General features: G+C 36.4%; 1 protein-coding gene across 5 annotated transcripts in view; it reads right to left on the reverse strand.

Moving 5' to 3' along the window:
* Nucleotides 1-13,600, reverse strand: part of CADM2 (cell adhesion molecule 2) — a 537,220-nt gene that overhangs the window by 75,224 nt on the left and 448,396 nt on the right. For 3 of the 5 annotated variants that reach the window (XM_060770541.2, XM_060770540.2, XM_067466678.1), the window contains one exon: nt 3,085-3,201. The exons of 1 other annotated variant lie outside the window; for it this stretch is intronic. In XM_060770541.2, coding sequence (XP_060626524.1) covers nt 3,085-3,201 — 117 coding nt within the window. The remainder of the gene's footprint in view (nt 1-3,084; nt 3,202-13,600) is intronic. One more of the 5 variants, XM_060770543.2, reaches the window with a different exon arrangement.

The raw sequence follows: 13,600 nt of genomic DNA on the forward strand, positions 1-13,600 counted from the left end.
GCCAAAGTGGAGTATCTTGCATTTGTCACTGTTGAACTTCATTTTGTTAGTTTTGGCCCATCTCTCTAATCTGTCAAGATCATTTTGAATCCTGCTCCTGTCCTCTGGAGTATTGGCTATCCCTCCCAATTTGGTGTCGTCTGCAAACTTGATGATCCTGCCTTCTAACCCTTCATCTAAGTCATTAATAAAGATGTTGAACAGGACCGGGCCCAGGACAGAACCCTGCAGCACTCTGCTCGTCACTTCTTTCCAGGATGAAGAGGAAGCATTGGTGAGCACCCTCTGGGTTCGTCCATTTAACCAATTAGAGATCCACCTCACCGTAGTTTTGCCTAGCCCACATTGGACTAGTTTCCTTGCCAGAAGGTCATGGGGGACCTTGTCGAAGGCCTTACTGAAATCCAGGTACGCTACATCCACGGCATTCCCTGCATCTACCCAGCTTGTAACTCTATCGAAAAAAGAGATCAGATTAGTCTGGCATGACTTGTTTTTGATAAATCCATGTTGACTATTAGCAATGACCGCATTTGTTTCTAAGTGTTTGCAGACCACTTCCTTAACAATCTTTAGTTTTGGCCCATCTTTCTAATCTGTCAAGATCATTTTGAATTCTGCTCCTGTCCTCATATATAGCTTTAGATTATCTGAAGCTTTAGATTATCTGTTTTACAGTGAATGCCATTTTTCTACATTGTAGAGGAATATATTAAACAGAATGCGGCTGAGTACTGGCAATTAGATTATTCACCATAGCAAAAATCCATTGAGTGTGATGTTAAACACCTCAAAACACATATATTTGAAGTCAGGGTGTTAGGATACCCAAAATGAAAGAGTATGTCAACAGTGAATAATAAAACAGAAATCCACAGCTTGTTGATTGAAATCATTACAGAATTTTCGGTAAATGTTTTCTCAAGACATAGGTTATATTTTTGTTCACATTGGAAGAGAACATTTAGCAGCTCAGTGCAAAAATCTGCAATCAGAATATACTACAGCCTTATTCATGTACCAGCCCTATCCAGCTTTAGCATTAAATAGGCAAAGAGAAATTGACTAACTGTTAGTCAATTGTGTTTCATCCTAAATTTGAAGTGAGTCAAAACAGGAAAGACTTTACTATTTGTGGATCTTTTTCAAGTGTTATGCAGCTCTGATCTCCCAGGGCCTGTTAAGAGAGGCTTTCCACTTTATGTTAAGGAAAAGTGACTAAAAAGATAAAGCAGAGACAAGACTGATGTGCTCCTTCTCCTTGAATGTTTAGTACTTACTCTGAGGGAACAATCTTGAATTATTGAATACATAACTTTAGAGTAGGGGTAGGAACTGGATGATGGCTGGCATGTTGTAACCCTAACCCTAATCCTAACCCTAACCCATTCCTACATCAAAGCCCACCCAGGCAGTAGACTCTGGCTTCAGTAGACACCATGCTGAATATTAATAGAAAAATCATCTACTACACCCAATGCCTTACATGGTCTTCTGTTATTTTGTGGTCTTGAAATATTGTTATCTAAATACTTGAATATTTTATTCATTTCTCAAAATCATATTAATAAATAAAGGAGGATATCTCCAATTCCCCAGATGATGATAACCTGCTCTGCCAAAGAACTATTGGCTTTCAGTTTAACAACTAAGTACTAGCTTCTGAAAAATCCTTCATTGTCCATGAATGTGTGAATTCTATCATGTTTAAAAATCTTAAGGACAGCCAAAGAATTTAGGGATTTGAATTGTGAAAAGCCACATTTCTCCATTGAAGTCAGATGTGTAGCCATAGCAGAGTCCCTACAGCGTGTATACATGAGTTTTGGAGGAACTGTCGTTTTCCTAGTTATTTCATTTCTCTGTGTAATAGTATATCTATTACTATTATTTGGGGGGGCGGGGGGGGGGGGGGGTTCTTGACAAAATGTGATCCCAATTGTCCACTGTAGACAAAGAACAACTGCATATTTCCAGGCAACAACATTATTGTCTGAAAAACCTGTTGGTTGGCTCTAGGAAAAAAGAGAATTTTTGATAAATGATATTATAAAAATTAGTAAACGGTTATAAATATATATATGGTTGCATCCAAGTTTCTGACACATTCACAACATATTAGCTACTAAAAGGAAAACTATGCTCTTAACAAATAATGTCAATTTAAAATTCAGCACAGGCAGTCCCCAAGTTACAAACATCTGACATATCTGACTCCTAGTTAGAAACATGGGGGCAGCAGTGCTAGATGGAGATGGAGGCAGCTTGCGCCGGGACTTTTGCAGTACTTTAAAATGTTTAAGCATTTACATGCACAGTTAAAAATAAAAATATATTAAGAAGTTGAATTTAAAGTAGAACTCCATTGATTATATATATATATATATATATATATATATATATATATATATATATTTGATTGCTATGGTGTGGGATTGGAGTCACTGTGGGATTATTATTCATGCCTGTATTCTTATTAGAAATATTTAATTTCACTTCCTGTCCACTTGGAAGGGAAATTCATTCCTTTAAGAATTATCCTGGGGAAAATGTGTCACTACTGAAGCATTCTTACCAATCCTTGTTTCCACAACAACCCAAAATTTTCAAAATCCAGTTGTCACAGGGACAGAAAGTGAAAGAGAGAAAAATGTTACAAGGGTGTTAACCTTTCCTTATGCTATCCAACACTAAAAAATGTACCTGTTCTGTCTTACCTTTTTCAAATTCAACTTTAGAACAAGCCTACATAAACTATCTTGTTTGTAACCTGGTACTGCCTGTATGTTTACACGAACACACAACAAATATGATAAACATAAAGGAAGCAATTACTTATAAAAGCAGTTAAAACATCCACCAACATTCATGTCATTAGGAAATAAAACAATGTGATGTTAAATCATTCACAACTATATTAATTGATTGCAATTATACTGGACTTCTTACTGAGTATATATCTTCACCTAAGTTTGCAATATTCACATTCTCAAGTATTTTGATCATATTTTGTGTTTTTCTTCTTGTGGTTGCCTATTTATATTGTGATTTTTGTTCAGGCCATAACAAAGAAGCATACTGTACCTCGGGTGTCGATGGCTGTTGCCGATGGAACTGTGCTTGTTAAGGCTACAGTGGTTGTGACTGTTGCAGTGGTAAGGGAGGGGATGACAGTGGTGGGAAGCAAAATGTTGGAAACATCTGGTAAGTGGAAAAAAATATAAAATAAAATCATATCATGCAAACACAGACGACCAGCATAACAATGATTCAATTTGTCAATACACACATGTAGAAAATGTATAAATTAAAACATGCTTAGCACAGACCAACAAAGATACAGTAGGAAAACTCTGAAATTCTTGACATGAGATCACTCTCCCTCTCTTTAATGTTTTCAATAGCAAAGGCAATTTTCTATGAATAAGATAGTTCAAAATGATCATTTTTTCTACAGAGCATGAGAGTGAATCCTTAAGTGACAAGAATCTTTCTCTTCCCTAAACCATTTTGAAGTGCTCCATAGGGCAATAAAGCAAATACAGATGAAACAACATGCTGTGTCAGCGTGAGAGATGGCAACACAACACTGTCATGCTAAAATAAACATATGTGTTAACAAGAGATGGCCGTATGTTAAAAACACCTAGTTTTTGACAGACTCAACAAAAAAGATGCAGAGGGCTGCCAACTCTAAAATCTACTTTATCTGATTTACTTGTCGTCTTCCACATTTTGTTATAGATAAAAGTTGTCTGCCAAAATCCAGAGCAAAGAACACATTAAATATCCTTACTTAGGTGGAGTCATTCTCAAGCCAACGCGAATGTTAGTCATTTGATATAAAACAATATCTTATTGACCTTTTATATTTTAGATCAGTGGTTCTCAACCTGAGGGTCCCCAGATGTTTTGGCCTTCAACTCCCAGAAATCCTAACAGCTGGTAAATTGGAAGGGATTTCTGGGAGTTGTAGGTCAAAACACCTGGGGACTCATAGGTTGAGAACCACTGTTTTAGATCGAGTAGTGTTGCTACATTTAAGCTAAATTCATTGCTGCTAAACCACAAAATCTATTTTGTGGTGTTAATGTGCAGAAAATAAATTTTCAGGGGAAGAGCCTCTAAAATGTATATTGCTTAGAACGCTGAGAATCATCATCCCTTTGTTTAGGAAGTCACTGGAAGTAAGATAGAAAACCCACCAATTTGCTACTACTCTGAAACTCAACTTAAAGCACCTGGAACCTGGAATACTGGTTAACAGATAGGAGTGGCTTAATGTTAATATCTGTGAAACAATGCACCACAGAGAATGGTAATTCATCAAAATCACAGCATTTATTTTCTGTGAAAACCAGCATCATAATACAATCACTTTCCAGGGCAGAAGAGGGAAAATGAAATCAACCAGCATCTCACATGAGATATTTACAAGCTCAAAACATTGAGCTCTAAAGAAATAAACACTTGAAGCACACTGCATCAGCATTTGCAACAAATTGTTGTGATGGGAATATGTACAAAATCAAGGATGCTAACTTTTTGTCTCGCAGATTGTATTGCCACTTCAAATATTTCATATTATTTCCCTTATCAATAAAAATTTGGGTGCTCTGAATTTCATATTCACTTTTCAGAACCGCACACACAATTATTCTCTCAAGCCTATATGTGCAAACTTTTTCACAGAAAAAAAGCCCCCTCTATTTAAAAAATCATGCATTCACCTTTTCCACAGTGATGTTTACATCTGTTCTTCACTAAGAGATACTCCCTGGCCAGCAAAATTATGGAAAGCTTTTCAAAACTAATGTCACCACATCAATCACAGGGACAAACTGCAGGAATGCCTGGAGTGTAACTATCATTACTATTAAATAGAGCTGATGTTAATCAATACTGTTAGTGATGATCATGTTTTTTTCAAAATGTTTTGTGCATATTTTATATTACTTTATAGAAAAGATGAGTAATTTTGTAAATGGATATGTTTGAGATCATAAACAAAAAAAAGGACAAAAAAGGAAATAAACACCTTCTTGGCATATTAGGGAATTCCAAACTCTCTAAATGTTCTTTAACAAAGTATATTTGTAAAAACTACTCAAGAGAGATTAGAGAGAAAAAAATAATAGATTATATCCAAATGGCCAAGCTGTCTAATTAACTTTGACGTAATAAAGTTAAGAGTTTGTAAACAAATGGTGGCTGGCCTTCACATCTTGGAAAGAAGGCTAAAGTTAATATTAAGGATGCTACAAGGGGGGACTATTTAAAGAACTTGTATGGGTAGGTATTATAGGGTATAGGCATCATAGTGAACAGGGATGGAAGCCCAAGGTGGTGGGTTCACAGGTGTGGGGATGGAAGGACTGTATTGTCTCCCGTGTTTGTTACTGTGTCTGTATTTTGTGTGTTCAGTTTGTAAATGCATATAACTGTTTCCTCTTTTTTTGACTAATAAAATTTATTATTTGAATAAAAAACAAAAAAATATAAATAAAAAACAAAGTTCATTTGCTATTGACAATTTTTGTTGATATCCTTTCCCCATGGTAATTTCTAAGGGTCAAAGTAGATGTTAATTATGGGAAAACTTCCTATAATTAACACATATTCCTTCCAGCTATCAGAATGGCTTAGAAAGACATGCCTCTGGCACCTTTCTTGCAAATTAAGCTCATGTATTCCTTCTGATGACTAATCATAAAAGAAAGCACACTAAAAGCAAGACAGGTAGGTAAGGACAATCACTTGCTGTGACAATCAGATTTATTTTACTGCTGAAAGGAAGACGTCTTTACATACTTGCTAAGCTTAAGATCTACTTTTGTCCCCACTCAGCACTGTAGCTCAAGTTTCGAGGTACTTGGGGGGAGCAGTGTTAAGAAATGGAAGGACTTTGCACAGCCTCCTCCACATTTTATGAAATTATTGCAAAAGAATATCAAGAGAACATTTCATGTTTTAGGAATTGTATTTACCCATAAATTTGGCATTTGAAATGAATAAATGGAACAAAGGAATGAAGGAACATGGCTGCTTTGAGAAATAAAGGATTATGGGATGAACCCCTCTATTAAAAATGTCACATAAACAAATGCTCAGAGACAAACTTGCTTGTTATTGCAAGAGGTTGTGGCAAGATGGAAGGGAAAAGGGGAAAATCCCAGTATATAATCTGATTTTCTTTCTACATGCCATTGGTTCAGATCAGACAATGAGGAAACCTCAACCAACTTTGGCTGACCTTGATGGGCCAAGCCCAAATTAAATTGGGGATGCGGACAGAAAAGTGTGTCTGACAACTTTTCTGTAATGAGAAAGGTCACAGAAGGAGTGAATTTAAAAGATGATACTTTTATAAAGTGTTTATAGAAGGAATGTGAATGGAGGAATGACTAGATTGTTATATGGAGAGAAAATAAAGTGCGTGCTTTCTTATCATATGTTGTCAGCAGCTGAGGATAGGTTGTTTAATTTCAAGAGACATTGGCAATGCTTAGAAAATGTTTTACTTTATACTTCAGCTTCCAGAATTCCCACCTGTGAAGATTATGAATTACAATGCATCCCACATACATTTTAAATTCTCATTATATGTTTATAGCATCATTGACCTTTGTTTGTGCTGCCCCTACCACTGTGCATCATGCCATCTTGCTGGGCTGACATATCACCACTCCAAAACAATGTCACTAGTTTAACCTGTAAAATGCTGAAAGCCATGATTATAAATAAGTGTTCCAAAAATCACTCAGTACACCCTGTGCTATCATACTGCACTTCCAACATCTTCCTAATATAATTTTCTGTAAACTGCTTATCTCTCAAACCAATTGTACTATACTCTCCCCTAATGAAAAGATACTTTTTTCAGTGCATAGTGCAGAAGATGGATGGAGCTAATGGGTTGCTTGTGCTGAGAACAGCTGCTCTGCCTTTGGGAGCAGGAAAGCTAAGAAATGTTTGACACATCACAGCAAAAGGTTCTACAGTTCTCTTAATGTGGGTTCATGCACAAAACAGAGGATTGGAAGAATGTCTGTTCCAAGGAGGCAAAAGGCCTCATTGAAACAGGAGGGAGAAGGGGCACAGGGAGATCAATACCAGCACCATAATCGTTTTCTGGACCAAGCAAACATACTAGAGCCTCCTCCTTTCCATGCCATAGTAAAAAATGTAACCTCAAGTCATCAAACTACTACATCTGGATGAATGATATCATCCTTATAGCTTGGAAAAGTTACTTTCTGGGTCATCGGAATCACCCATGCTGTCTGTGGAATTCTGGAATTTGTAAGCCAGAAAAGTATTTATTTATTTATTTATTTATTTATTTACAATACGTATATTCCTTCTTCTCACCCCAAGAGAGACTCAGGACAAATCACAGAACACATATACATCAAACATTCAATGCCAATTATAGAATGACAAAATAGACAACAGATACAGGCATAAAGAATGCTTTTAGAACATGGTCATACAGCCTGAAAAACCTACAACAACCCAGTGATTCTGGCCATGAAAGCCTTCAACAATACAGATAAAGGTATATTTAGGGTTTTTTTCTCATCATTTCACATAGTTTGGAGGTTGTCCTCAGTTCCAGCCACAGGGGGGTGCTTTTGCTCCACCTCCTTGCTGAAGAGCTTTCTTTGTTTCTAAACTTTCCTCCAAAATGCCGTGCCTAAAATACTTCTCCACTCAATGTGATTCCTAGTCATCTATTCACATTGCTGCTTTTGATCCACTAGGTGGGCAGGGGAGCTGGGCTGAAGGTCAGCAGCTCACCTTGACCTGGCTTTGGACTATAAAATTTTCGGTTGGCAGGATTTACTGCAGCTGCACCTAGTTATTAACCTGCTGTGGCTAAAGTCAGTCCATACTAGCTTTGGGTGAGCTCTCCACCTTTTATCTCACCTCTAAATGCCCCTGTAACTATTCTTTCAAATTGAATTGTATTGGAAGTGGTGGATAAGGCTGGGTTCCTGATATCCTTTAAACCACTTCCATAGTTTTATTTGAAATTGGGTTTAATATATTAAGTTATTCTGTTTTAACAGCCTTATAAAAATACAAAAATGAATAATTTCCAAAGTTCTCATATCACATTGTTTAATAGATATGATATAGCAGCCCTTAGTGGGTCTTAGCATCTAAGGGGAATGCATCCAACAAATTAAACCAATTTAATATGATCTGAGGGTTAACCGGGTACTGCTACATTTTTCTGTAAAAGGCAGAAAAACATTTTCTGTATAAAATGTTAATTGATAAAGCTCACTGATATTGCAAATAAAGAAAAACTTCTATTTTATAGACTCCAGGATTGCAGAAATAATACCAGACTTTTGACACAAATTGGCAACTAGGGAGAGAAACAAAGGAAGTACAACTAGGATTTGAAAGATTAATATCTGCTTCAAAAGTAAAATACATTACTTTCACAACCATAAACTTGGTACTTGAGCCATATTGTTAAATCTCTTGGATACAAGCCTACTCTTACACTCAATTACTTCCTACAGAATTCAGTCATAGTATTAAATATGTTTATGGAATTAATCCTATTGAGCACAATGTTCTTTTTTGTGGTAGGTAGACTAACAATTACCTACAGTTTTTTTTTCAAAATACTTATTTAATGTCTCATGTTCTGGGGTTCCCATTAAAATGTTAGCTTTTTGCTACAACCTAGCTCAGGAAGTAACCCCATAGACTTCTGAAACATCTAACAAGCACAGCTTACCATGAAAAGCGAAGAGGAATAACACAAATGTATTTATTTACAGGAGTAAAAAATATGATTTGTTTCTATATTGCAACAAATGCTAATCTAGAAAAGGGGAGGCTGTGGATCTCCAGATATTTTTGGACTACAACATTCATAAACTGTTACTATGGGCTATACTTGTCAAGGCTTAGGGAAGCTGAAGTCCTAAACTTCTTGGAAGTGTTAAACAAAACATAAACTATCATTAGATGGAAATTCACCTATCCTAGCAGTGGAAAATCTATTGAAGGCATACTTGTTAAAATCACATAAAAAGGGGTGCAGTGTGTATGAAACATTTATTAAAATATAAACTGCCATGGTTCACTGAGAAAAAAACATGCTTTCCATGCCAAAACTCCAGCTTCAGCCTCATAACACCTCTAGATGTTTGAAATTCTGAAGAACTGTTGAAAATATAAAGCTGTTTAAAAGAAAAAAATTAAAAATGTCATCTCTCCCCCCTCCCCCCAATCTCCAATTTTTCACACATACTCTCAAGATATAAATGGGAGCAGGTGAGCGGCAGATATCTCTAGTCTAAGGCACAGCAAAACAATTTACTCAAACAATGTTATAGGGTGTACAACTTTGCTAGGTTCCTTTATATACTAGGACCACACTGAAGGCCTGATAAGCTGTACTAGGCTACTTGTAGGTCAGGTAGGTCTGGCAAGTTCCCTTATAGGCAAAAAAGACAGGCTATGGCTAGTTGAGTTCACTGATGGCCTGACAACCCCAGTTAGACTTGATAGGTTTGGTTAGGCTAGTGTAGGGTTTAGGAGGCCGAGTTAGGCTCTCTGAAGCTTTACAGGTCAAGTTAGGTCCTTCGAAAGCCTGATACACCTATTGGTTCCTAGCAGACCTGGCTGACCCAGTTTGCCTTAGCATGTCTGAAGGCCCTGTCTGGCCTGCTTAGGCTCTTGTAGATCAAGACAGAATTATTTAGGCCTCTCACAGTTTGGTTGAGCCCTGACACAGTGAAGCTTGTTATGCTGCATGTGGGGTTTCTGGTGGTTTGAGTATTGGACTAAAGGTAGCAGCAGAACAAAGGAGGATAGGCACAGCTAAGCAGCATTTAAACAAACTGCTCTTCTGGCCAGACACAAAGCTATGGAGAAGCCGTGTGGTCCCTCTTAAACAGCTCACAGTCCCAGTTAAACAGGAAACCAGATGTGAAGATTAGATAAATTTACCGAACAGATTTTGGCATGTTGGAAAAACAGTGCCAGTTTTTTACCTGGAGAAATTAAGGAGGTTCCATTGGCTGATCCTGAGGGTAGTGTCTTTGCATCAGTTTAGCTTATTTTACCATTCATAAGAGTTAACATAACTAGTCATGGGTGGCCTGGGTTGTGTGTGTGTGTGTGTGTATGACAATAGTGATCACACATTTTGTTCTCAAAAAGTCATGAATTGCTGTAAACATTGGTTTAAATATAAACCAATATTTGTCTCTGGTTATGATAATGTAAAAACATAGCTTGGATTACTGTTAAAAAACAAGAGCTCAATCTGCAGATTGTGACTGCCATTTTTCTTTTTCACAATCCTTTCCACTGACTTCTCATAGTGTGATGAAAGAGCTGCAAAGAGGAGGGGCTTGGTGAGCATTAGACACTGCCTGTTTTTCAAGGTGAGGCAGTGTCTTCTCAAGAAAAGGGTTCAATTGCATATGAGCCAATGCTTTTATATCTACACAGTTTCTAAAGAATAAGTGTTATTATTCTCAAAGGCAAAAGCAAGTTAGTCAAATGTGTGCACACATGTGTCAAACGTTAGGCCTGTGGGACAAATCTGGCCCACCATGTCATTTTATATGGCCTGTGAAGCTTTCAATGGATAGGCAACATATGTGTGCTGTTCCTTTACAAAATCTACCAGGAAAGGGGGCAAAAGCACTGGGCAATAGCATCTCCAAGAAATATGCAAAGATTGGCCTCACTCTAAATAGAAATTAATCACTTCCCAGCTCCAATGTCTGTTTTTCCCCTATTTTCCACACTGTGTAGTTCACTGGCCCATGATACCCAAATATCCTTTGGTGAAAGGAGGCAATGGTTCATCCAGAGTGCAATTAGCCTATCATGTCTCTAGAATATCTAAAGATGGGGTGTATACAAATATACATACATAGTGAAGTATGCATAATACAAGATATAAAATATTTGAGATAAATTCATAGTTCTGTTCCTCTGAGTTAGTAAGCAGAATTTTGGATAAACTTTCTGTATGCCGACTGCTAATCCGATGACATAATGACGCTGTGCGAGAAATGGGCTTTCTTTCATGATTCTTCAGCACAGAATAGCTTTCTGAAATTACCAGTTCATTCTAATTGTAATTTTACCACATTGATTTATCCAACTATAAGAAATTAGGAATAGAGTTGTAGAAGGGTATAGGAAAAGATTTTGAATCTGAACTTTGAGGCTGCAAAAGAACCTCAAACATATAAAATTGCTGTTTTGCTTCCCTGCTTTGGTGATAATACTATAGAAGTACACCTCATCCTGGAGGCACAAAATTCCTGCTAGATTTTCTAGCAGCATTTCAGATTGACTATGAACCCAAGAACATTGAGAGGATAAGTACTAACAAACTGAAACATAACAGGGCTGCAGGAATCAATGTTTTTGTCACATAATTATATAGCACAGCATTGTATATTTAGTTCCTCTGGGGATGCAATGGTCAAGGAGCGGACTGGCATCTTCATAACTGAGAGTAATAGAAGACTTTTCAGAAGAAAGAACCTCTCACCCTTGAAGAGACTGTGGATATCTGCAGAACACAGGCCCACATAATTCACCAAGCTCAAACTTTGTTGGAAGAAGCAATAGTGCATGCAGTCAAACAGAAGTGAAAACATCCAAGATATGTAAGTAAGAATTTCAAAAAGCCTCCAGAATATTCTGCACCCCCAAGTAGGCATTCCAAACAGCAAAAGCATGCAGCAAATGCAGCAAATGTGGCAATGTGCATAAGCCTAAGTAGAGCTCAGCCTCTGAGGCAACTTGCCACAAATGTTCCAGGATGAACCATTTTACAGAGATGGACAAGTCAAGGGAAGACAGTAAGAAACAGAAAAAGATAGAAGAATATTGTTTATTAGAAGCAACAACAGACTGTGTAATCGAAATACAGGCACAGAAAACAGACCTCATGGAAGATCCAAATACCACAATACTACTATATGCAGTTTACTAGTAAAACTGTTACAGGAGCTTGCAATGCCATTCATAACATTAGTCCATCTTCCAACATTATATATGATATCATTAGCCAGCGGTGCCTCAATACTTTCCATCCATGAGAATAAATAGACACAACCTGAAAGCAGAAAATTCCGAATTGAAAAGAATAACATTTCAGCCTCCCTAGGCACTCTGACACTGTGTTTAAAAAGACCATTCTTGAAAAGAGGAGCTTCAAAGACAGAGTGCGGCACAAAACACCTGAACAATATTAGCTCAGCCTCCTGGATCTTGAAAGCATTTTACCCACACTGTATGTGTTTATTAGTATCCTGTATCAAGGATGCTAGTACATATCAAAAAGTTACTTTGTAAATAACCACTATTAATAAAGTAAATATATTTTTCTATAATTTCTGGATTAAGTGGCAATGTTCATTCTGTCTGAATACTCACTGTTTACAATTGCCCTTAGTGTGTCCCCCCCCCCCCCATGTTTCTATATTATTATTATTGGATGTCTGTCTATATCTATATCTATCTGTATATTATAACACAACTGTTATTGGATTTGATTAAGAAGACCGAAGAAATCCATAAATACTTATGCCATAATGCATTTCTTAATTTTTGAGATGACATAGGACTATATCCTTTTTTTTGCGGTAATCAATTCAGCTAATATTCTAGATATTGTTATACTACAGAACTATTTCTGTGTTAATTCTGCACTGTGAAATACATCTCAGATAAGATGTGATTGGACAAAAGTGTTTTAATAAATGCAAAACAATTAAAATACAGCCATTTATATGTTTATGGAAAAACTCTTCTATGGGTCCAAAATAGCCAATACATTATTAAAATTGATAATAGATATTTTTTTTTTGGAAAATATCTACTAAAGCATGGAAGTGGTTTCATGGCAAAAACAAAGCCTTTGAAGAAGGGTTATCAAAGTTATCTTCTGACTCCTTTTTCCACACTTCTTCTCTCAAGTTTGTAGAATAAACATGTACTATTAATAGACAATGATGAATTATTTTTTCTCATGTACAAAAAAGGGTTTGAATAATTTTTCATATAGCTGAGTCTCATGGTACTTCAAAGATAAATCTCTCAGTAATAGAAAACATTTCTGAATTTATTAAAAATAGATACATTGTAATACAAGTACTTAACATATGCCTTCTTGATAGTGCCCCAAGTATGTAGATTTTATTTCTAATATTTGGTGTGAAATAATGGTTATAATCTCTAAAACTCAGGTCTGGCTATTTGGCAGATCATTTGAACTGTGCTCTAAAATCATCAGGAAAGGCCATATGCAAGAGAGGGTTTTAAACGTTTTTGTATATTTATTATAATTATGTTTTAAATATTTGTTTTAATACTTTTAATATTTATATTTTGTATATCTTTATTTGCTTTGGATCTCAATTTTGACAGAAAGCAGAATAAATTGTAACAACAATAAGCACAGGTAACTGCTTCAATTAAAGCACAAAATCATATTGGTATATGAAGAGGAAAAATAGCTTCTACCGCTGTGTTCTCCTATATGGAAATATGGTAGATATCCACTTTCCACCTGGTTGAAACACTGTATAATTATTTCAGT

The sequence above is a fragment of the Anolis sagrei genome, chromosome 3 (assembly GCF_037176765.1).
Source record: "Anolis sagrei isolate rAnoSag1 chromosome 3, rAnoSag1.mat, whole genome shotgun sequence".
NCBI lineage: Eukaryota > Metazoa > Chordata > Lepidosauria > Squamata > Dactyloidae > Anolis > Anolis sagrei.